The 19027-nt window shown below is 47.4% G+C and overlaps 1 protein-coding gene and 1 long non-coding RNA gene across 5 annotated transcripts in view; one reads left to right on the forward strand and one right to left on the reverse strand.

Moving 5' to 3' along the window:
- LOC142599224 (uncharacterized) overlaps nucleotides 1–19027 on the forward strand; it is a 620151-nt gene that overhangs the window by 268628 nt on the left and 332496 nt on the right. The gene's annotated exons all lie outside the window — the stretch shown is intronic.
- The window catches only part of LOC142599175 (lens epithelium-derived growth factor-like), a 163031-nt gene that overhangs the window by 85700 nt on the left and 58304 nt on the right, over nucleotides 1–19027 (reverse strand). For all 4 annotated transcript variants that reach the window (XM_075739013.1, XM_075739010.1, XM_075739011.1 and 1 more), the window contains exons 5-6: nucleotides 5963–6058; nucleotides 5552–5614 (exon numbers count right to left, since the gene is read on the reverse strand). In XM_075739013.1, coding sequence (XP_075595128.1) covers nucleotides 5552–5614; nucleotides 5963–6058 — 159 coding nt within the window. The remainder of the gene's footprint in view (nucleotides 1–5551; nucleotides 5615–5962; nucleotides 6059–19027) is intronic.

A 19027-nucleotide genomic window follows, 5' to 3' on the forward strand; every position in this document is an offset into this window, starting at 1 on the left:
ATGGCCTGGCACGTCAGATCCAGAAGAGTATAAGGCTCTAGTGGACACTGGTGCACAGTGTACTTTAATGCCATCGAGCCGTGAAGGGGCAGAACCCATCTATAGTTCTGGAGTGACAGAGGGATCCCAATAGTTGACTCTGCTGGAGGCCAAAGTGAGTCTGACTGGGAATGAGTGGCAAAAGCACCCCATTGTGACTGGGCCAGAGGCTCCGTGCATCCTGGGCATAGACTACCTCCGGAGAGGGTATTTCAAGGACCCAAAAGGCTACCGGTGGGCTTTTGGAATAGCTGCCTTGGAGACGGAGGACATCAAACCATTGTCTACTTGTCTCTCAGAGGACCCTTCTCTTGTGGGGTTGCTGAGGGTTGAAGAGCAACAGGTGCCAATCACTACCACAACAGTGCACCGGCGGCAATACCACACCAACAGAGACTCCCTAATTCCCATCCATAAGCTTCTTTGTCAACTGGAGGGTCAGGGAGTGATCAGCAGAACCCACTCACCCTTTAACAGTCCCATATGGCCAGTGCAGAAGTCCAATGGAGAGTGGAGGCTGATGGTAGACTATGGTGGCCTGAATGAAGTCACACCGCCAATGAGTGCTGCCGTGCCAGACGTGCTGGAACTTCAGTATGAATTGGAGTCAAAGGCAGCCAAGTGATATGCCACAATGGATATAGCTAATGCATTTTTCTCGATCCCTTTGGTGGCAGAGTGCAGGCCACAGTTTGCTTTCACTTGGAGGGGCATCCATTACACCTGGAACCGACTGCCCCAGGGGTGGAAACACAGCCCCACCATTTGCCATGGACTGATCCAGAGTGCACTGGAACAGGGTGAAGCTCCGGAGCACCTGCAGTACATTGAGGACATCATCGTATGGGGCAACTCAGCAGAGGAAGTCTCTGAGAAAGGGAAGAACATAGTCCAAAAACTTCTGAAAGCTGGTTTCGCCATAAAACGAAGTAAGGTCAAGGGACCTGCACAGGAAATCCAGGTTTTATGAATAAGATGGCAAGATGGGCGTCGTCAGATCCCAATGGATATTATCAACAAAATAGCAGCCATGTCTCCACCAACCAACAAAAAGGAAACACAGGCCTTCTTAGGTGTTATGGGTTTCGGGTGAATGCACATTGCAAATTACAGTCTGATAGTAAGTCCTCTCTATCACGTAACCTGGAAGAAGAATGATTTCAAAAGGGGCCCTGAGCAACGACAGGCCTTTGAACAAATTAAACAGGAAATTGTCCATGCAGTAGCTCTTGGGCCAGTCAAGGCAGGACCAGATGTAAAGAATGTGCTCTGCACCGCAGCCGGGGATAATGGCCCTACCTGGAGTCCCTGGCAGAAAGCACCAGGGGAGATTCAAGGTCGACCCCTGGGGTTTTGGAGTCGGGGATACAGAAGATCCGAGGCCCGCTACACTCCAACTGAAAAAGAGATATTGGCAGCCTACGAAGGGGTTCGAGCTGCTTCAGAAGTGATGGGTACTGAAACATAGCTCCTCCTGGCACCCTGACTTCCTGTGCTGGGCTGGATGGTCAAAGAGAGGGTCTCCTCTATGCACTGATGCTACGTGAAGTAAGTGGGTCGCATTGATCTCACAGCGGGCTCGAATAGGAAACCCCAATCGCCTAGGAATTCTTGAAGTGATCACAGACTGGCTAGAAGGCAAAGATTTCAGAATGTCGCCAGAGGAGGAGGTGACACGTGCTGAAGAAGCCCCACCATATAATAAGATAACAGAGGATGAGAAACCATATGCCCTCTTCACTGATGGGTCCTTTCGTACTGTGGGAAAGCATCGGAGGTGGAAGGCCGCTGTATGGAGTCCTACACGATGAGTCGCAGAAGCTGCTGAAGGAGAAGGTGAATCAAGTCAATTTGCAGAGGTGAAAGCCATCCAGCTGGCTCTAGACATTGCTGAAAGAGAGAAGTGGCCGATGCTCGACCTCTCTACTGACTCATGGATGGTGGCCAATGCCCTGTGGGGGTGGTTACAGCAATGGAAGCGGAGCAACTGGCAACGCAGAGGCAAACCCATCTGGGCTGCCCCACTGTGGCAAGATATTGCTGCCCGGCTAGAGAAGCTGGTTGTAAAGGTACGTCACGTAGATGCCCACGTACCCAAGAGTCGGGCCACTGAGGAACATCAGAACAACCAGCAGGTGGATCAGGCTGCCAAGACTGAAGTGGCTCAGGTAGATCTGGACTGGCAACATAAGGGTGAACTTTTTATAGCTCAGTGGGCCCATGACACCTCAGGCCATCAAGGAAGAGATGTGACATATAGATGGGCCCGTGATCGAGGGGTGGACTCGAGCATGGACGCCATCTCACAGGTCATCCATCAATGTGAAACGTGCACCGCAATCAAGCAAGCCAAATGGGTAAAGCCTCTGTGGTATGGAGGACGATGGCTGAAATATAAATATGGAGAGTGCTGGCAGATTGATTACATCACACTCCCACAAACCCACCAGGGCAAGCGCTATGTTCTTACAATGGTGGAAGCAAACACCGGATGGCTGGAAACATACCCTGTGCCTCATGCCACTGCCCGGAACACTATCCTGGGTCTTGAAAAGCAAGTCCTGTGGCGACATGGCACCCCAGAGAGAATTGAGTCAGACAACGGGACTCATTTTTGGAACAACCTCATAGACAGCTGGGCCAAAGAGCATGGCATTGAGTGGGTGTATCACATCCCCTACCATGCACCAGCCTCAGGGAAAATCAAACGATACAATGGACTGCTAAAGACTACCCAGAGAGCAATGGGTGGTGGGACCCTCAAACACTGGGACACACATTTAGCAAAGGCCACCTGGTTAGTCAACACTAGGGGATCTACCAATCGAGCTGGCCCTGCCCAATCAAAACTTCCACTTACTGTAGAAGGGGATAAAGTCCCCATAGTGCACATGAAGCATATGTTAGGGAAGACAGTCTGGGTTAGCCCTACTTCAGACAAAAGCAAACCCATCTGTGGGATTGCTTTTGCTCAGGGACCTGGGTGCACTTGGTGGGTCATGCGGAAGGATGGGGAAATCTGGTGTGTACCTTAAGGGGAATCTGATTTTGGGAGAAAATAGCCAATAAGTCAAATTGTCTGTTGTTAATTGCTACGGGGGCCAAGCCTTCCCCTCCACCATATAACAAAACAAAAAAAAAAGCCCTTAGGGAACACCAGCAACCAGGGCGGGCAGAGCATGGCGCATCAGTGTGCATGTAAGGGGACTGAAGCTCTGCCAGCTCGACCAGGGCGCAATGGTATCCACCCGGCAGAAAGCCATGGCCTCTCTAAGCTCTGCGCCCACCATGACTGATGCAGCTTTGGAAGAAGGGGCAGGCAGCTCAGGAGGACTACAAAGATGTCATTTGGCTATGCAGGGAGAAAATTAGAAGGGCCAAAGCCCAGCTAGAACTTAATCTGTCTACTGCTGTAAAAGACAATAAAAAAATGTTTATATAAATACATTGACAATAAAAGGAGGACTGAGGAGAATCTCCATCCTTTATTGGATGTGAGGGGAAACATAGTGACAAAGGATGAGGAAAAGGCTGAGGTACTTAATGCCGCCTTTGCCTCAGTCTTTCGTAGTAAGACCAGTTATTCTCCGGGTACCCAGCCCCCTGAGCTGGAAGACAGGGACGGGGAGCAGAATGAAGCCCCCATAATCCAAGGGAAAATGGCTAGCGACCTGCTACACCACTTAGGCACACACAAGTCTATGGGGCCGGACGGGATCCACACAAGGGTACTGAGGGAGCTGGTGGAAGTGCTCACCAAGGTACTTTCCATCATTTATCAGCAGTCCTGGCTAACCAGGGAGGTCACAGTTGAGTGGAGGTTAGCAAATGTGAGGCCCATCTACAAGAAGGGTCAGAAGGAGGATCTGGGGAACTACAGGCCTGTCAGTCTGACCTTGGTGCCGGGGAAGGTTATAGAGCAGATCATCTTGAGTGCCATCACACGGCACGTACAGGACAACCAGGTGATCAGGCCCAGTCAGCACGGGTTTATGAAAGGCAGATCCTGCTTGACTAACCTGATCTCCTTCTATGACAAGGTAACCCACTTAGTGGATGAGGGAAAGGCTGTGGATGTTGTCTGCCTAGACTTTAGTAAAGCCTTTGACACAGTTTCCCACAGCATTTTCCTGGAGAAACTGGCGGCTCATGGCTTGGATGGATGTAGGCTTCGCTGGGTAAAAAAGTGGCTGGATGGCCAGGCCCAAAGAGTTGTGGTGAATGGAGTTAAATCCAGTTGGCAACTGGTCACAAGTGGTGTTCCCCAGGGCTCAGTACTGGGTCCAGTTCTCATCAGTATCTTTATCAATGATCTGAACGAGGGGATCGAGTGCACCCTCAGTAAGTTTGCAGATGACACCAAGTTGGGCAGGAGTGTCAATCTGCTTGAGGGTAGGAAGGCTCTACAGAGGGATCTGGACAGGCTGGATCGATGGGCCAAGGCCAATTGTGTGAGGTTCAACAAGGCTAAGTGCCGGGTCCTGCACTTGGGTCGCAACACCACCATGCAAGGCTACAGGCTTGGGGAAGAGTGGCTGGAAAGCTGCCTGGCAGAAAAGGACCTGGGGGTGCTGGTCGATAGGTGGCAGTATATGAGCCAGCAGTGTGCCCAGGTGGCCGAGAAGGCCAACAGTATCCTGGCTTGTATGAGAAATGGTGTGGCCAGCAGGACTAGGGAAGTGATCGTCCCCCTGTACTCGGCTCTGGTGAGGCTGCACCTCAAGTACTGTGTTCAGTTTTGGGCCCCTCACTACAAGAAGGACATTGAGCTGCTGGAGCGTGTCCAGAGAAGGGCAACAAAGCTGGTGAAGGGTCAAGAGCACAAGTCTTATGAGGAGTGGCTGAGGGAACTGGGATTGTTTAGCCTGGAGAAGAGGAGGCTGAGGGGAGACCTTATTGCTCTCTACAACTACCTGAAAGGAGGTTGTAGCGAGGTGGGTGTTGGTCTCTTCTCCCAAGTAACAAGCGATAGGACAAGAAGAAATGGCCTCTCAAGTTGTGCCAGGGGAGGTTAAATTGGATATTAGGAAAAAAAGGGTTATCAAGCACTGGAACAGTCTACCCAGGGAAGTGGTTGAGTCACCATCCCTGAAAGTATTTAAAAGACGTGTAGATGTGGTGCTTAGGGACATGGTTTAGTGGTGGACTTGGCAGTGCTAGGTTAATGGTTGGACTTGTTCTTTACCGTCTTTTCCAACCTAAATGATTCTATGATTCTAAAAGTATCAAAACTAGTTCTAGCTCATACCACTGACATGGGGATGGATGCAATTAGTCCGGTTTTATACGAATAAGGTCAGGCTCAGACTTTAAAAAAAAATCTTAATTAATTTAAAGGAACTTATGGGAGAAGTTTTCAAACACCTTTTTTCAAACACCTTGAAGTTTTCAGGCACCTTTTTCATCTGAGCAGAGATAAAAGCACTATAAACTGATGCAATCTATTATTAAAGAAATCAGACTATCCCATAAGAAATCCAGATTCTAACAAGTTAGTTTAATATATTGTTACCTTTCTCTTCCTTCCTCTTCTAACAACTTTAGGAATACATATATCATTTGTTTTCATCACATCCTATGAAGATAAGAAAAAATAAAGTGTCTCAGCAAACTTAAGATATAGTTTAAATGATGAAAAATTTCTCAGAGAAATCACATAACTGAAGCTTCTGATATGCGACTTAGGCAAATAATTTCATCACATTAAGATGCTTTCTCTGATGATATCTCCGATTCCCATTAGTTTCAATGAGTGGTATAAATATATCTGAATACATATGAAACTTTACATTTTAAACCACTCCCGAGACAGTCACAGTGCTAGCAACTGTAGCTGCTAAGTATTTGAAGATACAGTTGCAAGTCAAAGTACACAGTATAAAAGTTAACTTCTTTAGGTTAAAAAGATTAACATTCCACATACTTTGCTACTGAGTTTTTCAAACGGGACATCATCATCTTTGACAGTATCCATCTCTCTGTCTTCTGTAGGTAAATTATTATCCTGTTTACTTGATGACTGAAAATGGAAAAATTAACATGGAGTTAGTTCATTTGTAGAAAAACAGAAGTGAAAAAGAGGAACTCAGCTATCAGACTGCTTTGCACTTTCAGTTTAAATAGTTTATGGCTATATATGTACATTGCTTCTTTAGATAGGCATCAATATCCCCAAATCAAACATGTTCATTTTCATATGTGTACCTCTTGCTCTCTACATTTCTTTCATATTTACAGACAGTTGTCAGAATGGGTCAAAAATATTGCAACATACCATGATAGAACTAAAAAAAAAAAAAAATTAAAAAAAATTACACCAGTACTTATTCCATTTTATGTTCGTGGTAGCATCATTACATTTCTCCATATTTGTACTTCTAAATGTTCGTACCAATACCAAAAAATTCATCTGGACAAATGCTTATGTATGTATATGGATCAGAACGAGCAAACAATATGAATGTAAAGGTGTACAAACAAAATGCAGTAGACTACAAACAAGGCATTTAATGGTTTAAGAGCTAAAATTCAGTAACACTGATCATCAGTAAATGGACGTTGACAATGCTATGCTTGAAAAACAACAAAACAAAAAAACCTTTAGAAGAACTGGTTTTGAGAGAGATATATTTAGATCTATTTTAGTGATATATCTAAGTTTGACGATCAAGAGTTTGTAATACTTGGAAATAATCACCTTAGCCCTGTGAGAAAAAGAAAAAGAGAGCAAAAGAGGGCGCGCACAAAAGTGAGAGATAAAAAGAGATAAAAAGATAGGGAGAAAGAGAACGCAAAAGATAGCGAGAGAGAAAAAGAGCAAATAGAGAGAGCCGAGGGGGAGCAGGGGGGTGGAGGTAGGTAAGGAAGACGTGAGAGGGAAAGGTAGAGAGGGGAAGAGAAAGAGAGCAGGAGAAAGAGAGGGAAGAAGTGGGAGAAGATATAAGTAGAGAGAGGGGGAAAAGATAGAGAGGTAGAGAATAGAGGGAAGGGGAAGACAGATGGGGAGAACGAGAGGGATACAGGAGATGGGAGGAGAAAGAGAGAAAAAGAGAGAAGAGGAGGGAGAAACAGAGAGGGGGAAGAGGTGGACACAGAGACAGTGTGTGAGAGAGAGATGGAGGAAGGGAGAAGGAGAAAGAGGCAGCAAAAGAGTGGGAGAGAGACAAGGACAGGAAAAAGAAAGAGGGAGGAATAAATAGCAGGGGACAAAGATAGTGTCCTGGTTCTGGCAAGGATAGAGTTAATTTCACAAGGAGCCAGGACAGGTGAGCCAAGCTGGCCGGGGGCTATTCCAACCATGTGATATCATGCTCACCATAAAAGGGGGCAAGTAGGGCAGGGGCGGGCTCGGCATGGCTCCGGGATGGGTTGAGCGCCAGGACACGTTGAGCATCTGGTTGGTTGGTCCTCGGATCGGTAAAATCATTCTCTGTTATCACCCATTGTTACTGTTATCAGTACTGTCGTTGATTGTTTTCCCTCTCCCTTGCTGTCCCAGTAAACTGCCCTTATCCCAACTCTTGAGGCTTTGCCTTTGTTTTCCCGTTCTCCTCCCCATCCCGCCGGGGGAGGAGTGAGCGAGCGGCACGTGGCACTTAGCTACCTAAACCACGTCAGTCCTTTTGGCGCCCAACGTGGGGCTCGAGGGGTTGTGATAACAACAAGTCTGACCCAAGTGTGTTAAAACAAAGTTGTTATAAGCATTTATAATGTTATTGAAACAGTCACTGGTCATAATGATGTTCTGTTTGGTCACATGGCTCTGTTCTGTAAACCCATGTTTACTCTATGTAATCCCTGCGGTGCTGTTTATCACCTCTGGCAGAGGGGTTCGTGTTCTCATATTGTTGTACTGTGTGATAATGACTTATGATAAGATATCATTGACAGTCATGAGTCTGAGCTGGTATGTGTATGTAGCATTTCGGTCAGGCCCGTACCTCGGTCAATATCTTTCAGAATTGATTAATAATTGCACCCAATCTATGGGGAAGACAGGGGGGGATACCTTCTCCCACTCTTTCACCTCCCCTTTTCCCTTTTGGTTGGTTACCACAATTTTTGAGTATTTTGAATACCCTTGGAATGTTCAGGCCAGTATATTCCTATTGCTAGGTCTCCTGCATGCTTTCCAAGTCCTGTTCAGGGTTAGCAAAAATTTTTTCAAGAGTACCACCCAGGGATCTTCCCCAAGACTGAATGGTCAGGGCTGGCATGGCATGTGGGAGAGTATGGGTGGGTATCTAGAGACATTCTCACCCCCAATGGTTTGGAGCTTCACTCCTGAACAATTGCAAGACCCTGATAAAATGGTGGAATATTTGAAAGGAAAATGCTGTGGGGATTCTAAGGAGACACAACTTCCTGCGCTGTGCTGGGCCCTGGCCACAATCTATCAAACACTGCTTGATAGTAGACAGCACCATCCAGAGGGAGGGAGCGGACCCACAGGCACTGCAGCTACCCGAACCCCCGCAACAGGCACTGTAGCCAAGCTAAATGATCAACCCATACCAGTATCAGTTGCCCCTATACACAAAAAGAAATACACAAGGAAATCGGTTCGCTTAGTGAAGGATGATGATGAACTGGGGCCATCACGAGAACAGGAGGAAGAGCCAGAACCAGAAGTGATCACTCGATCCCTGTCCCTGAGTGAGCTGCGAGATATGCGGAAAGATTTCAGCCGCCTTCCAGAGGAGCACATTATTACCTGGCTGCTCCGCTGCTGGGATAACGGGGCCAGTAGGCTGGAACTGGAGGGCAGGGAGGCCAAGCAGCTAGGATCCTTGTCTAGGGAAGGGGGCATTGACAAGGCAATTGGGAAGAAGGCACAGGCCCTCAGCCTCTGGAGGCGACTCCTGTCAAGTGTGAGGGAAAGGTATCCTTTCAGCGAAGATGTCGTATGTCGGCCAGGCAAGTGAACCACTATGGAGAGAGGTATCCAATATCTGAGGGAATTAGCTGTGCGGGAGATGGTTTATTATGATCCGGACAACGCGCAGTTGCCCACAGACCCCGATGAAGTCCAATGTACCCGACCCATGTGGCGAAAATTTGTGCGAAGTGCACCATCATCGTATGCCAACTCACTGGCAGTAATCGACTGGAAAAGTGAAGAGGCACCCACAGTGGATGAAGTGGCTGGCCAACTCTGGCAGTATGAAGAGAGCCTTTCTTCCTCCCTAGTCTCGGCTGTGAAGAAACTGTCCCAGGAGGTCCGGCAACTCAAAGAGGATATATCTTCCTCCCCACCAGTACAGACCCGCATTTCAGCTGTTAGGAGTAAGCGTTTTTCTGCTCCGGAGAGGGGATATAGAGCATACACACCACGAGGTATCCTGTGGTTTTTCCTGCGTGACCACGGAGAAGACATGAGGAAATGGGATGGGAAGCCCACCTCAACCCTGCGGGCATGCGTACATGAGCTACAAGGCAAGACAGCTGTAAAAAGGGACTCTTCCAGAAAGAATGCTGCTCCAGTTTCCACCGGGCAGCCCCCCAGATCGAGTGAAATGCCTGATCATACTTAGGATCCTCTTGAAGGGACTTCTAAGTCATTTTTCCAAGAAGTGAGTAATGAATACAATGAGCAGGATCAGAGGGACCCTGCCTCCAGCCAGGTGGAAGAAAGGGACAATAGGGTGTATTGGACTGTGTGGATCCTATGGTCTGGTACCTCAGATCCACAAAAGTATAAGGCTCTAGTGGACACTGGTGCACAGTGTACCCTAATGCCATCCAGCTATGAAGGGGCAGAACCCATCTGTATTTCTGGAGTGACAGGGGGATCCCAACAGTTGACTCTACTGGAGGCTGAAGTGAGTCTGACTGGGAATGACAGGCAAAAGCACCCCATTGTGACTGGCCCAGAGGCTCCATGGACATAGACTACCCCAGCAGAGGGTATTTCAAAGACCCAAAAGGGTACCGGTGGGCTTTTGGAATAGCTGCTTTGGAGATGGAGGACATTGAACCATTGTCTAGTCTGCCCGGTCTCTCGGAGGACCCTTCTCTTGTGGGGTTACTCAGGGTCGAGGAACAACAGGTGCCAATCACTACCACAACAGTGCACCGGTGGCAATACCGCACCAACCGAGACTCCCTGGTTCCCATCCACAAGCTAATTCGTCAACTGGAAGGTCAGGGAGTGATCAGCAGAACTCGCTCACCCTTTAACATTCCCATATGGCCAGTGCGGAAGTCCAATGGAGAGTGGAGGCTGATGGTAGACTATGGTGGCCTGAATGAAGACATGCATCCACTAAGTGCTGCTGTGCCAGACATGCTGGAACTTCAATATGAACTGGAGTCAAAGGCAGCCAAGTGGTACGCCACAACTGATACAGCTAATGCATTATTCTCGATCCTTTTCATGACAGAGTGTAGGCCACAGTTTGCTTTCGCTTACAGGGGCGTCCATTACACCTGGAACCGACTGCCCCAGGGGTGGAAACACAGCCCCACCGTTTGCCATGGACTGATCCAGGCTGCACTGGAACAGGGTGAAGCTCTGGAGCACCTGCAATACACTGATGACATCATTGTATGGGGCAACTCAGCAGAAGAAGTCTCTGAGAAAGGGAAGAACATAGTCCAAATCCTTCGTAAAGCCAGTTACGCCATAAAGCGAAGTAAGGTCAAGGGACCTGCACAGGAGATCCAGTTTTTAGGAATAAAATGGCAAGATGGGCATCGTCAGATCCCAATGGATGTGATCAACAAAATAACAGCCATGCCTCCACCGACCAACAAAAAGGAAACACAAGCTTTCTTAGGTGTTGTGGGTTTCTGGAGAATGCACATTCCAAATTACGTCTGATTGTAAGCCCTCTCTATCACGTAACTCGGAAGAAGAACAATTTCAAATGGGGCCCTGAGCAATGACAAGTCTTTGAACAAATTAAACAAGAAATTGTCCATGCAGTAGCTCTTGGGCCAGTCTGGGCAGAACGAAATGTAAAAAGATGTGCTCTGCACCGCAGCCGGGGAGAATGATCCTACCTGGAGTCTCTGGCAGAAAGCACCAGGGGAGATTCAAGGTCGACCCCTGGGGTTATGGAGTTGGGGATACAGAGGATCCGAGGCCCGCTACACTCCAACTGAAAAAGAGATATTGGCAGCCTATGAAGGGGTTCGAGCTGCTTCAGAGGTGATTGGTACCGAAGCACAGCTCCTCTTGGCACCCCGACTGCCGGTGCTGGGCTGGAATATTCAAAGAGAGGGTCCCCTCTACACACCATGCACCTGATGCTACATCGAGTAAGTGGGTCGCACTGAATACACAGCAGGCTTGAACAGGAAACCCCAATCGCCTAGGAATTCTGGAAGTGATCACAGACTGGCCAGAAGGCAAAGATTTTGGAATGTCGCCAGAGGAGGAGGTGACACATGCTGAGGAGGTCCTACCATATAATAAACTGCCAGAAAATGAGAAACCATATGTCCTGTTCACAGATGGGTCCTGTCACATCATGGGAAAGCATCAGAGGTGGAAGGCTGATGTATGGAGCACTACACAGCAACTGACAGAAGCTGCTGAAGGAGAAGGTGAATCAAGTCAGTGTGCAGAGGTGAAAGCCATCCAGCTGGCTTTAGATATTTCTGAATGTGAAAAGTGGCCGATGCTCGACCTTTCTACTGATTCATGGATGGTGGCCAATGCCCTGTGGGGGTGGTTACAGCAATGGAAGCAGAGCAACTGGCAGCACAAAGGCAAACCCATCTGGGCTGCCGAATTATGGCAAGATATTAAGGTGCATGAGTCCATGGGACCTGATGAGATGCATCCGCGGGTCCTGAGGGGAACTGGCAAAAGAAGTGGCCAGGTCACTCTCCATCATATTTGAGAAGTCCTGGCAGTCCAGTGAAGTTCCCACTGACTGGAAAAGGGGAAACACAACCCCCATTTTTCAGAAGGGAAAAAAGGAAGACCCGGGGAAGTACAGGCCGGTCAGTCTCACCTCTGTGCATGGCAAGATCATGGAGCAGATCCTCCTGGAATCTATGCTCAGGCACATGGAAAATAAGGAGGTGATTGGTGACAGCCAACATGGCTTCACTAAGGGCAAATCGTGCCTGACAAATTTGGTGGCCTTCTATGATGGGGTTACAGCGTTGGCGGATAAGGGAAGAGCGACTGCTGTCATCTACCTGCACTTGTGCAAGGCATTTGACACTGTCCCACATGACATCCTTGTCTCTAAATTGGAGAGACATGGATGCGATGGATGGACCACGCGGTGGATAAGGAATTGGCTGGACGGTCGCACTCAAAGAGTTGTGCTCAACGGCTCAATGTCCAAGTGGAGAACGGTGACGAGTGGTGTTCCTCAGGGGTCATCGGTACTGGGACCAGCACTGTTCAACATCTTTGTCGACAGCATGGACAGTGGGATCGAGTGCACCGTCAGCAAGTTTGCTGATGACACCAAGCTGTGTGGTGTGGTCGACACGCTGGAGGGAAGGGATGCCATCCGGATGGACCTTGACGGGCTGGAGAGGTGGGCCTGTGTGAACCGCATGAAGTTCAACAAGGCCAAGTGCAAGGTCCTGCACGTGGGTCGGTGCAATCCCAAGCACAGCTACAGGCTGGATGAGGAATGGATTGAAAGCAGCCCTGAGGAGAAGGACTTGGGGGTGTTGATTGATGAGAAGCTCAACATGAGCCGGCACTGTGTGCGCTTACATCCCAGAATGCTAACTGTGTCCTGGGCTGCATCAAAAGAAGTGTGACCAGCAGGTCGAGGGAAGTGATTCTGCCCCTCTACTCCGCTCTTGTGAGACCCCACCTGGAGTACTGCGTCCAGCTTTGGGGGGCCCTGTACAAGAAAGACATGGAACTGTTGGAGCGAGTCCAGATGAGGGCCACGAAGCTGATCGGAGGGCTGGAACACCTCTCCTATGAGGACAGGCTGAGAGAGTTGCGCTTGTTCAGCCTGGAGAAAACGCGGCTCCAGGGAGATCTAATTGCACCCTTCCAATACCTGAAGGGAGCCTACAGGAAAGATGGAGAGGGACTGTTTATGAGGGAATGTAGTGACAGGACAAGGGGTAATGGGTTTAAGCTAAAGGAGGGTAGATTTAGATTAGATGTTAGGAAGAAATTCTTTACCATGAGGGTGGTGAGGCACTGGAACAGGTTGCCCAGAGAGTTTGTGGATGCCCCATCCCTGGAAGTGTTTAAGGCCAGGTTGGATGAGGCAACCTAGTCTAGTGGAGGGTGTTCCTGCCCGCAGCAGGGGGGTTGGAACTAGATGATCTTTGAGGTCCCTTCCAACCCAAAGCATTCTATTATTCTATGATTCTATATTGCTGCCTGGTTAGAGAAGCTAGTTGTAAAGGTATGTCACGTAGATGCCCACATACCCAAGATTCGGGCCACTGAGGAACATCAGAACAACCAGCAGGTGGATCAGGCTGCCAAGACTGAAGTGGATCAGGTAGATCTGGAGTGGCAGCATAAGGGTGAATTGTTTATGGCTCGGTGGGCCCATGACACCTCAGGCCATCAAGGAAGAGAGCCAACACATAGCTGGGCTCGTGATCAAGGTGGACTTAACCATGGATGCTGTCTCACAGGTTATCCTGCACTGCGATCAAGCAAGCCAAGCGGGTAAAGCCTCTGTGGTATGGAGGACGATGGTTGAAATATAAACATGGGGAAGCATGGCAGATCGATTACATCACACTCCCACAAACCCACCCTGGGCAAGTGTTATGTTCTTAGAGTGGTGGAAGCAACCACTGGGTGGCTGGAAACATATCCTGTGTCCCTGCCCGGAACACTATTCTGGGTCTTGAAAAGCAAGTCCTGTGGTGACATGGCACCCCAGAGAGAATTGAGTCAGACAACGGGACTCATTTTCCGAACAACCTCATAGACACCTGGGCCAGAGAGCATGGCATTGAGTGGGTGTATCACATCCCCTATCATGCACCAGCCTCTGGGAAAATCAAATGATACAATGGACTGCTAAAGACTACCCAGAGAGCAATGGGTGGTGGGACCCTCAAACACTGGGACACACATTTAGCAAAGGCCACCTGGTTAGTCAACACTAGGGGATCTGCCAATCGAGCTGGCCCTGCCCAATCAAAACTTCCACTTACTATAGAAGGGGATAAAGTCCCCATAGTGCACATGAAGACTATGTTGGGAAAGATTGTCTGGGTCAGCCCTGCTTCAGGTAAAGGCAAACCCATCCATGGGAATGTTTTTGCTCAAGGACCTGGGTGCACTTGGTGAGTGATGCGAAACATGGAGAAGTCCCATGTGGACTTCAAGGGGATTTGATTTTGGGTGAGAATAGCCAATAAATTAAATTTTATGATGGTAATTGTTAAATAACCCTACCGTTGTATATCACTACTACAATTGCTATATGCTTTATCAATGGTATTACAGTAACAATCACCCAAATTAATGAAGGATGAACTTTGAAACCAAGCAAAGTGCTGCGATGATGGAACTAGAACCGACTTCAGCAACTGGTGCCCAGCAACTTCCTTCAAATCGACATCTTCAACCTGCAGATTGTGAGCATGGACCACGCCAGATACAGTAGCCGCAAGCTCCGGACGCAGCAAGCAGAAATCCAACAGCACACACCATACCTCCTGCCCTGAGAGACTGTTATGACAGATGGATCCCAAAGTCATGGACTAAATGAACTTGACGGACATTTTAGAGGGATGGCCCATAGACTAAGAGAATGATATCTCTGTGTGTGTGTGTATATATATATCAAAGACAGAGAAGTTGGTGCTGATTAATTGGAAGTGTAGGATCTGGGCATGATGTAGATGGTATAGAATAAGGGGTGGATAATGTTCTGGTTTCAGCTAGGACAGAGTTAATTTTCACAAGAAGCTGGAAGGGGACACAGCCAGGACAGGTGACCCAAACTAGCCAAAGGGGATATTCCATACCATATGATGTCATGCTCATCAGGGAGGGGCAAGGCAGCTCCAGGCAGCTCACAGTGACAGTCTGAGTGTGGGCTGAGTGTCCAGTAGGTCATCGGGTCAGTAAATTGCATTGTATTATCATCCATTTTGTTTATTCTAAGTACTGTTGTTTTTATTTCCCTCTCCTTTTGCTGTCCCAGTAAAATGTCCTCATTCCAGCCCATGAGGTTTACCTTTGTGTTCCGATTCTCCTCCCTGCTCTGGAGGGGGCAGGGGAGGAGTGAGCGAGCAGCCGAGTGGTGCTCAGCTGCCAGCTGGGGCTAAACCACGGCACTTACATATACAGAATGGCTCTGATCCACTCATGGCAGTGAAGAAAGACTGTATTAACAAGGGGCATGTATTTTTCCCTATTTGGAAAAAAGGAGTCAGTATACTTTTTCACCATTTCCTTGTGAAGTAAAGTTATAAGAATTTCAGTTCACACTGCAGGAGCACCCACCATCCCTACTCGTAAACAAAAACCTTTATCGCATATGGCATTCTACAACTGCAGAAAAGAATGATAGCCCTTTACAACTGAAGAGAAAACAATGAGTGAAGGCAACATAAAAAAACATGGAAGGATATTCATCATCCTGATAGGCCATAATCTCTCCATCTGGCATAATTAACAGTTAACCTGGTTTTTTGTTTTGTTTTCTTCTTAGTGGGGGAAGGTAAATAGGTTCAAATAAGAATTCGATGCAAGGTAGTTGTGTGGTTTTATGGATATTTATGAGGAAGCTTTTGCTCATTTTGGGAGCAGCATATAAGGAAACAAGATTGGTTTAAAGTGGCAGAGGCAGAAGCTGAGAACTCAGTAGCTGATGAGGAGAGGTCCAAACCAGGGTGAAAATAGGCAATGAAAGGTCTTGAAAGCGAAAGGCATGCAGTTTCTCATGGAGAATGAAGAGTCAGTGGGAAAGTGATGTGGACAATCTGACAAGCTAGGAAAACGGATTTTTCTAGCAGTATTCAAAGTGGAACTGTGTACAGCCAGTACATTGCAGTAATCACTACATGTGGTTATGAGTAGACTGGCAAGGTTTTTGCCTGTGTTGTTGGAGAGGAAAAGATGCATATTAAAGATGTTATTTGATCTATATATACTTTTTTTTTTTAAAATTTGTACCTACTTAGAGGAGGCACAGTTTTTGGGACAGTAACAGGGAAGACAATGTTGTTGTTCCCAGTGTCCGGAAAATTAAGAGTGAACAGAGAACTCTGGCCACATGCAGAAGTTAATAGTGGGATATTCAAACTGAGATGTCAGAATAATTGAATTTTTAATAAGGGCAGTTTACTAGGAAAGAAAAAAAGAGGAAAATAAGAATATTTATAATAGAATATACAAAGTAAGTGATACACAAAGCAATTTGCTCACTCCCGGAGCCCAGCCTGTCCCTGAGCAGTGACCTCTCCTCCCCGGCCAGCCCCCTTTATATACTGAGCATGACTTCATATGGTATCGAATATCCCTTTGGCTAGTTTGGGTCACCTGTCCTGGCTGTGACCCCTCCCAGCTTCTTGTGAAAATAAAATCTATCCCAGCCGATAACCAGGACAGAGAGTTCTGCCAGTTTTGTGCAAAAGAGCTAAGAAATAATAATGAGAATATTATTAATGAAATAATATAATAAAAAAATTAACTTGGGTTTGTGTGGCAAGGTTTGGGGGGGAGGGATTACAAGGCTGCCTTCTGTGAGAAGCTGCTAGAAGATTCCCCCATGTCCAATATGGCCGATGACAGCCGGCTCCAAGATGGACCCGCTGCTGGCCAAGGCAGAGCCAATCAGCGACGGTGGTAGCGCATCTGTGATAACATATTTAAGAAGGGGGGAAAAAACCCCATCAAGAGCAATTGCAGCCAGAAAAGGGGAGTGAGAATATATGAGAGAAACAACTATGTAGATACCAAGGTCAGTGAAGAAGGAGGGGGAGGAGGTGCTCCAGGCACCGGAGCAGAGATTCCCCTGCAGCCCGTGGAGAAGACCATGTCGTGAGGCAAGCTGTTCCCCTGCAGCCCATGGAGGATGATGGTGGAGCAGATATCCACCTGCAGCCTGTGGAGGACCCCACACCGGAGCAGGTGGAGGCACCTGAAGGAGGCTGTGACCCTGTGGGAAGCCCACGCTGGAGCAGGTTTTCCGGCAGGACTTGTGACCCTGTGGGGACCCACGCTGGAGCAGTCCATTCCTGAAGGACTGCAGCCTGTGGAAAGGACCCACGCTGGAGCAGTTCATGAAGAACTGCAGCCCGTGGGAAGGATTCACATTGGAGAAGTTCATGGAGGACTGTCTCCCATGAGAGGGACCCCACACTGGAGTAGGGGAAGAGTGTGAGGAGTCCTCCCCCTGAGGAGGAAGGAGCGGCAGAGAGACAACATGGGATGAACTGACCGCAATCCCCATTCCCCATCCCCCTGTGCCACTGGGGGGGGAGTAGGTACAGAATTTGGGAGTAAAGTTGAGTGTGGGAAGAAGGGAGGGGTGGGGGAAGGTGTTTTTAAGATTTGGTTGTATTTCTCATTATCCTACTCTGATTCTGTTTGGAAAGAAATTAAACTTATTTCCCCAAGTGGAGTCTGTTTTGCCCGTGATGGTAATTGGCGAATGATCTTTCATTGTCCTCATCTTGACCCACGAGCCTTTCGTTATATTTTCTCTCCCCTGTCCAGCTGAGGATGGAGAGTGATAGAGCAGCTTTGGTGGGTACCTGGCATCCAGCCAAGGTCAACCCACTAGTCTTCTCCTCCTCTACTTTCATGTCTTTAATTCTTCAAGCTTTTGAAATATTAATCTACTAATGATTTTAGGAAATGAGTAATTGCTTTCTGTGCTCGCTTAGTATTGACAGCTAATCAAAAGTGTATGTCGTGGTTTAGCCCAAGCAGCAACTGAGCACCACGCGGCTGCTCGGTCACCCCTCCCCCTGGTGGGATGGGGAGGAGAATGGGAAGACAAAGGCAAAACTTCGTGGGTTGGGATAAGGACAGTTTACTAGGACAGCAAAGGGAGAGGGAAATAACAACAACAGTACTTAGAATACACAAAACTGGTGACACAATGCAGTTTCTCACCCAAAGACCGTAGAACTCAGACCGCATGCTCAGACTGTCCTGAAGCCAGACTTTCCCCAAGCCATGCATCCTGAAGTCCTGAAGCCATGCTGCCCCTCCCTGACTAGTCCCCTTTTATACTGAGCATGATGTCACATGGTATGGAATACCCCCTTTGGCTAGTTTGGGTCACCTCTCCCGGCTGTGTCCCATCCCAGCATCTGGTGAAAATTAACTCTATCCTAGCTGAACCCAGGACAATGTATTTCTTGGCCAGGAAGAAGGTTAACCATGCTTTTTCGTATTATTTAAAATAAAAACTGTACAAAAGTTTTTAATAGTGGATTTTGGTTTCTTGCATTTGTTGATGACAAATTGCTGATTTGCTTTATTACATTTATAGGTATATACAAGCATGCACTTGTGGAGTTTGCCATATGTTTGGAAAAGGTACCCCATGGTGGTATTTATTTCTGATGTAACTTCATCTCTTGGCCAAAGATCCTGACAAGTCATGGTTGACTCAGAACTCTTCCATTTATTAAATTGCACTTCAGAAAATGTTCCTCTGCAGTATTTATAACCTAAATATAAGGTGCTGTTAGTGCATGAGAGCTTGAAAGGTAGATAATGAAAATACTGTCACTTCTCAATTTAAATTGAGAATTAATAAATTAGATAAGATGTTTTAACATTCTTGCAGTTTTAACCAGAGATTACTTAGATCTTCAGATATAGTACAACTTTTAATATCATTATTCTCTAGTTTAGGAAGGTATTTAGATTTCAAGTGTGATGGTTTTGTGTTTTAGTCCAGTCCAGCTGTTAACAGTGGTATCAAAGCAACTATTTGCAAAAGTTGTCAAGAGCCTACTGAGGGCAATGAAGAAAAAGGAGAAGCCAAAAGAAGGAAGTCTGTTATTTCCAAGGTGAGTAGCTAAATTAATTAGGTTTGTTTTATCAGAAAATTTTTCAAGT

Source organism: Balearica regulorum, chromosome W (genome assembly GCF_011004875.1).
Source record: "Balearica regulorum gibbericeps isolate bBalReg1 chromosome W, bBalReg1.pri, whole genome shotgun sequence".
NCBI lineage: Eukaryota > Metazoa > Chordata > Aves > Gruiformes > Gruidae > Balearica > Balearica regulorum.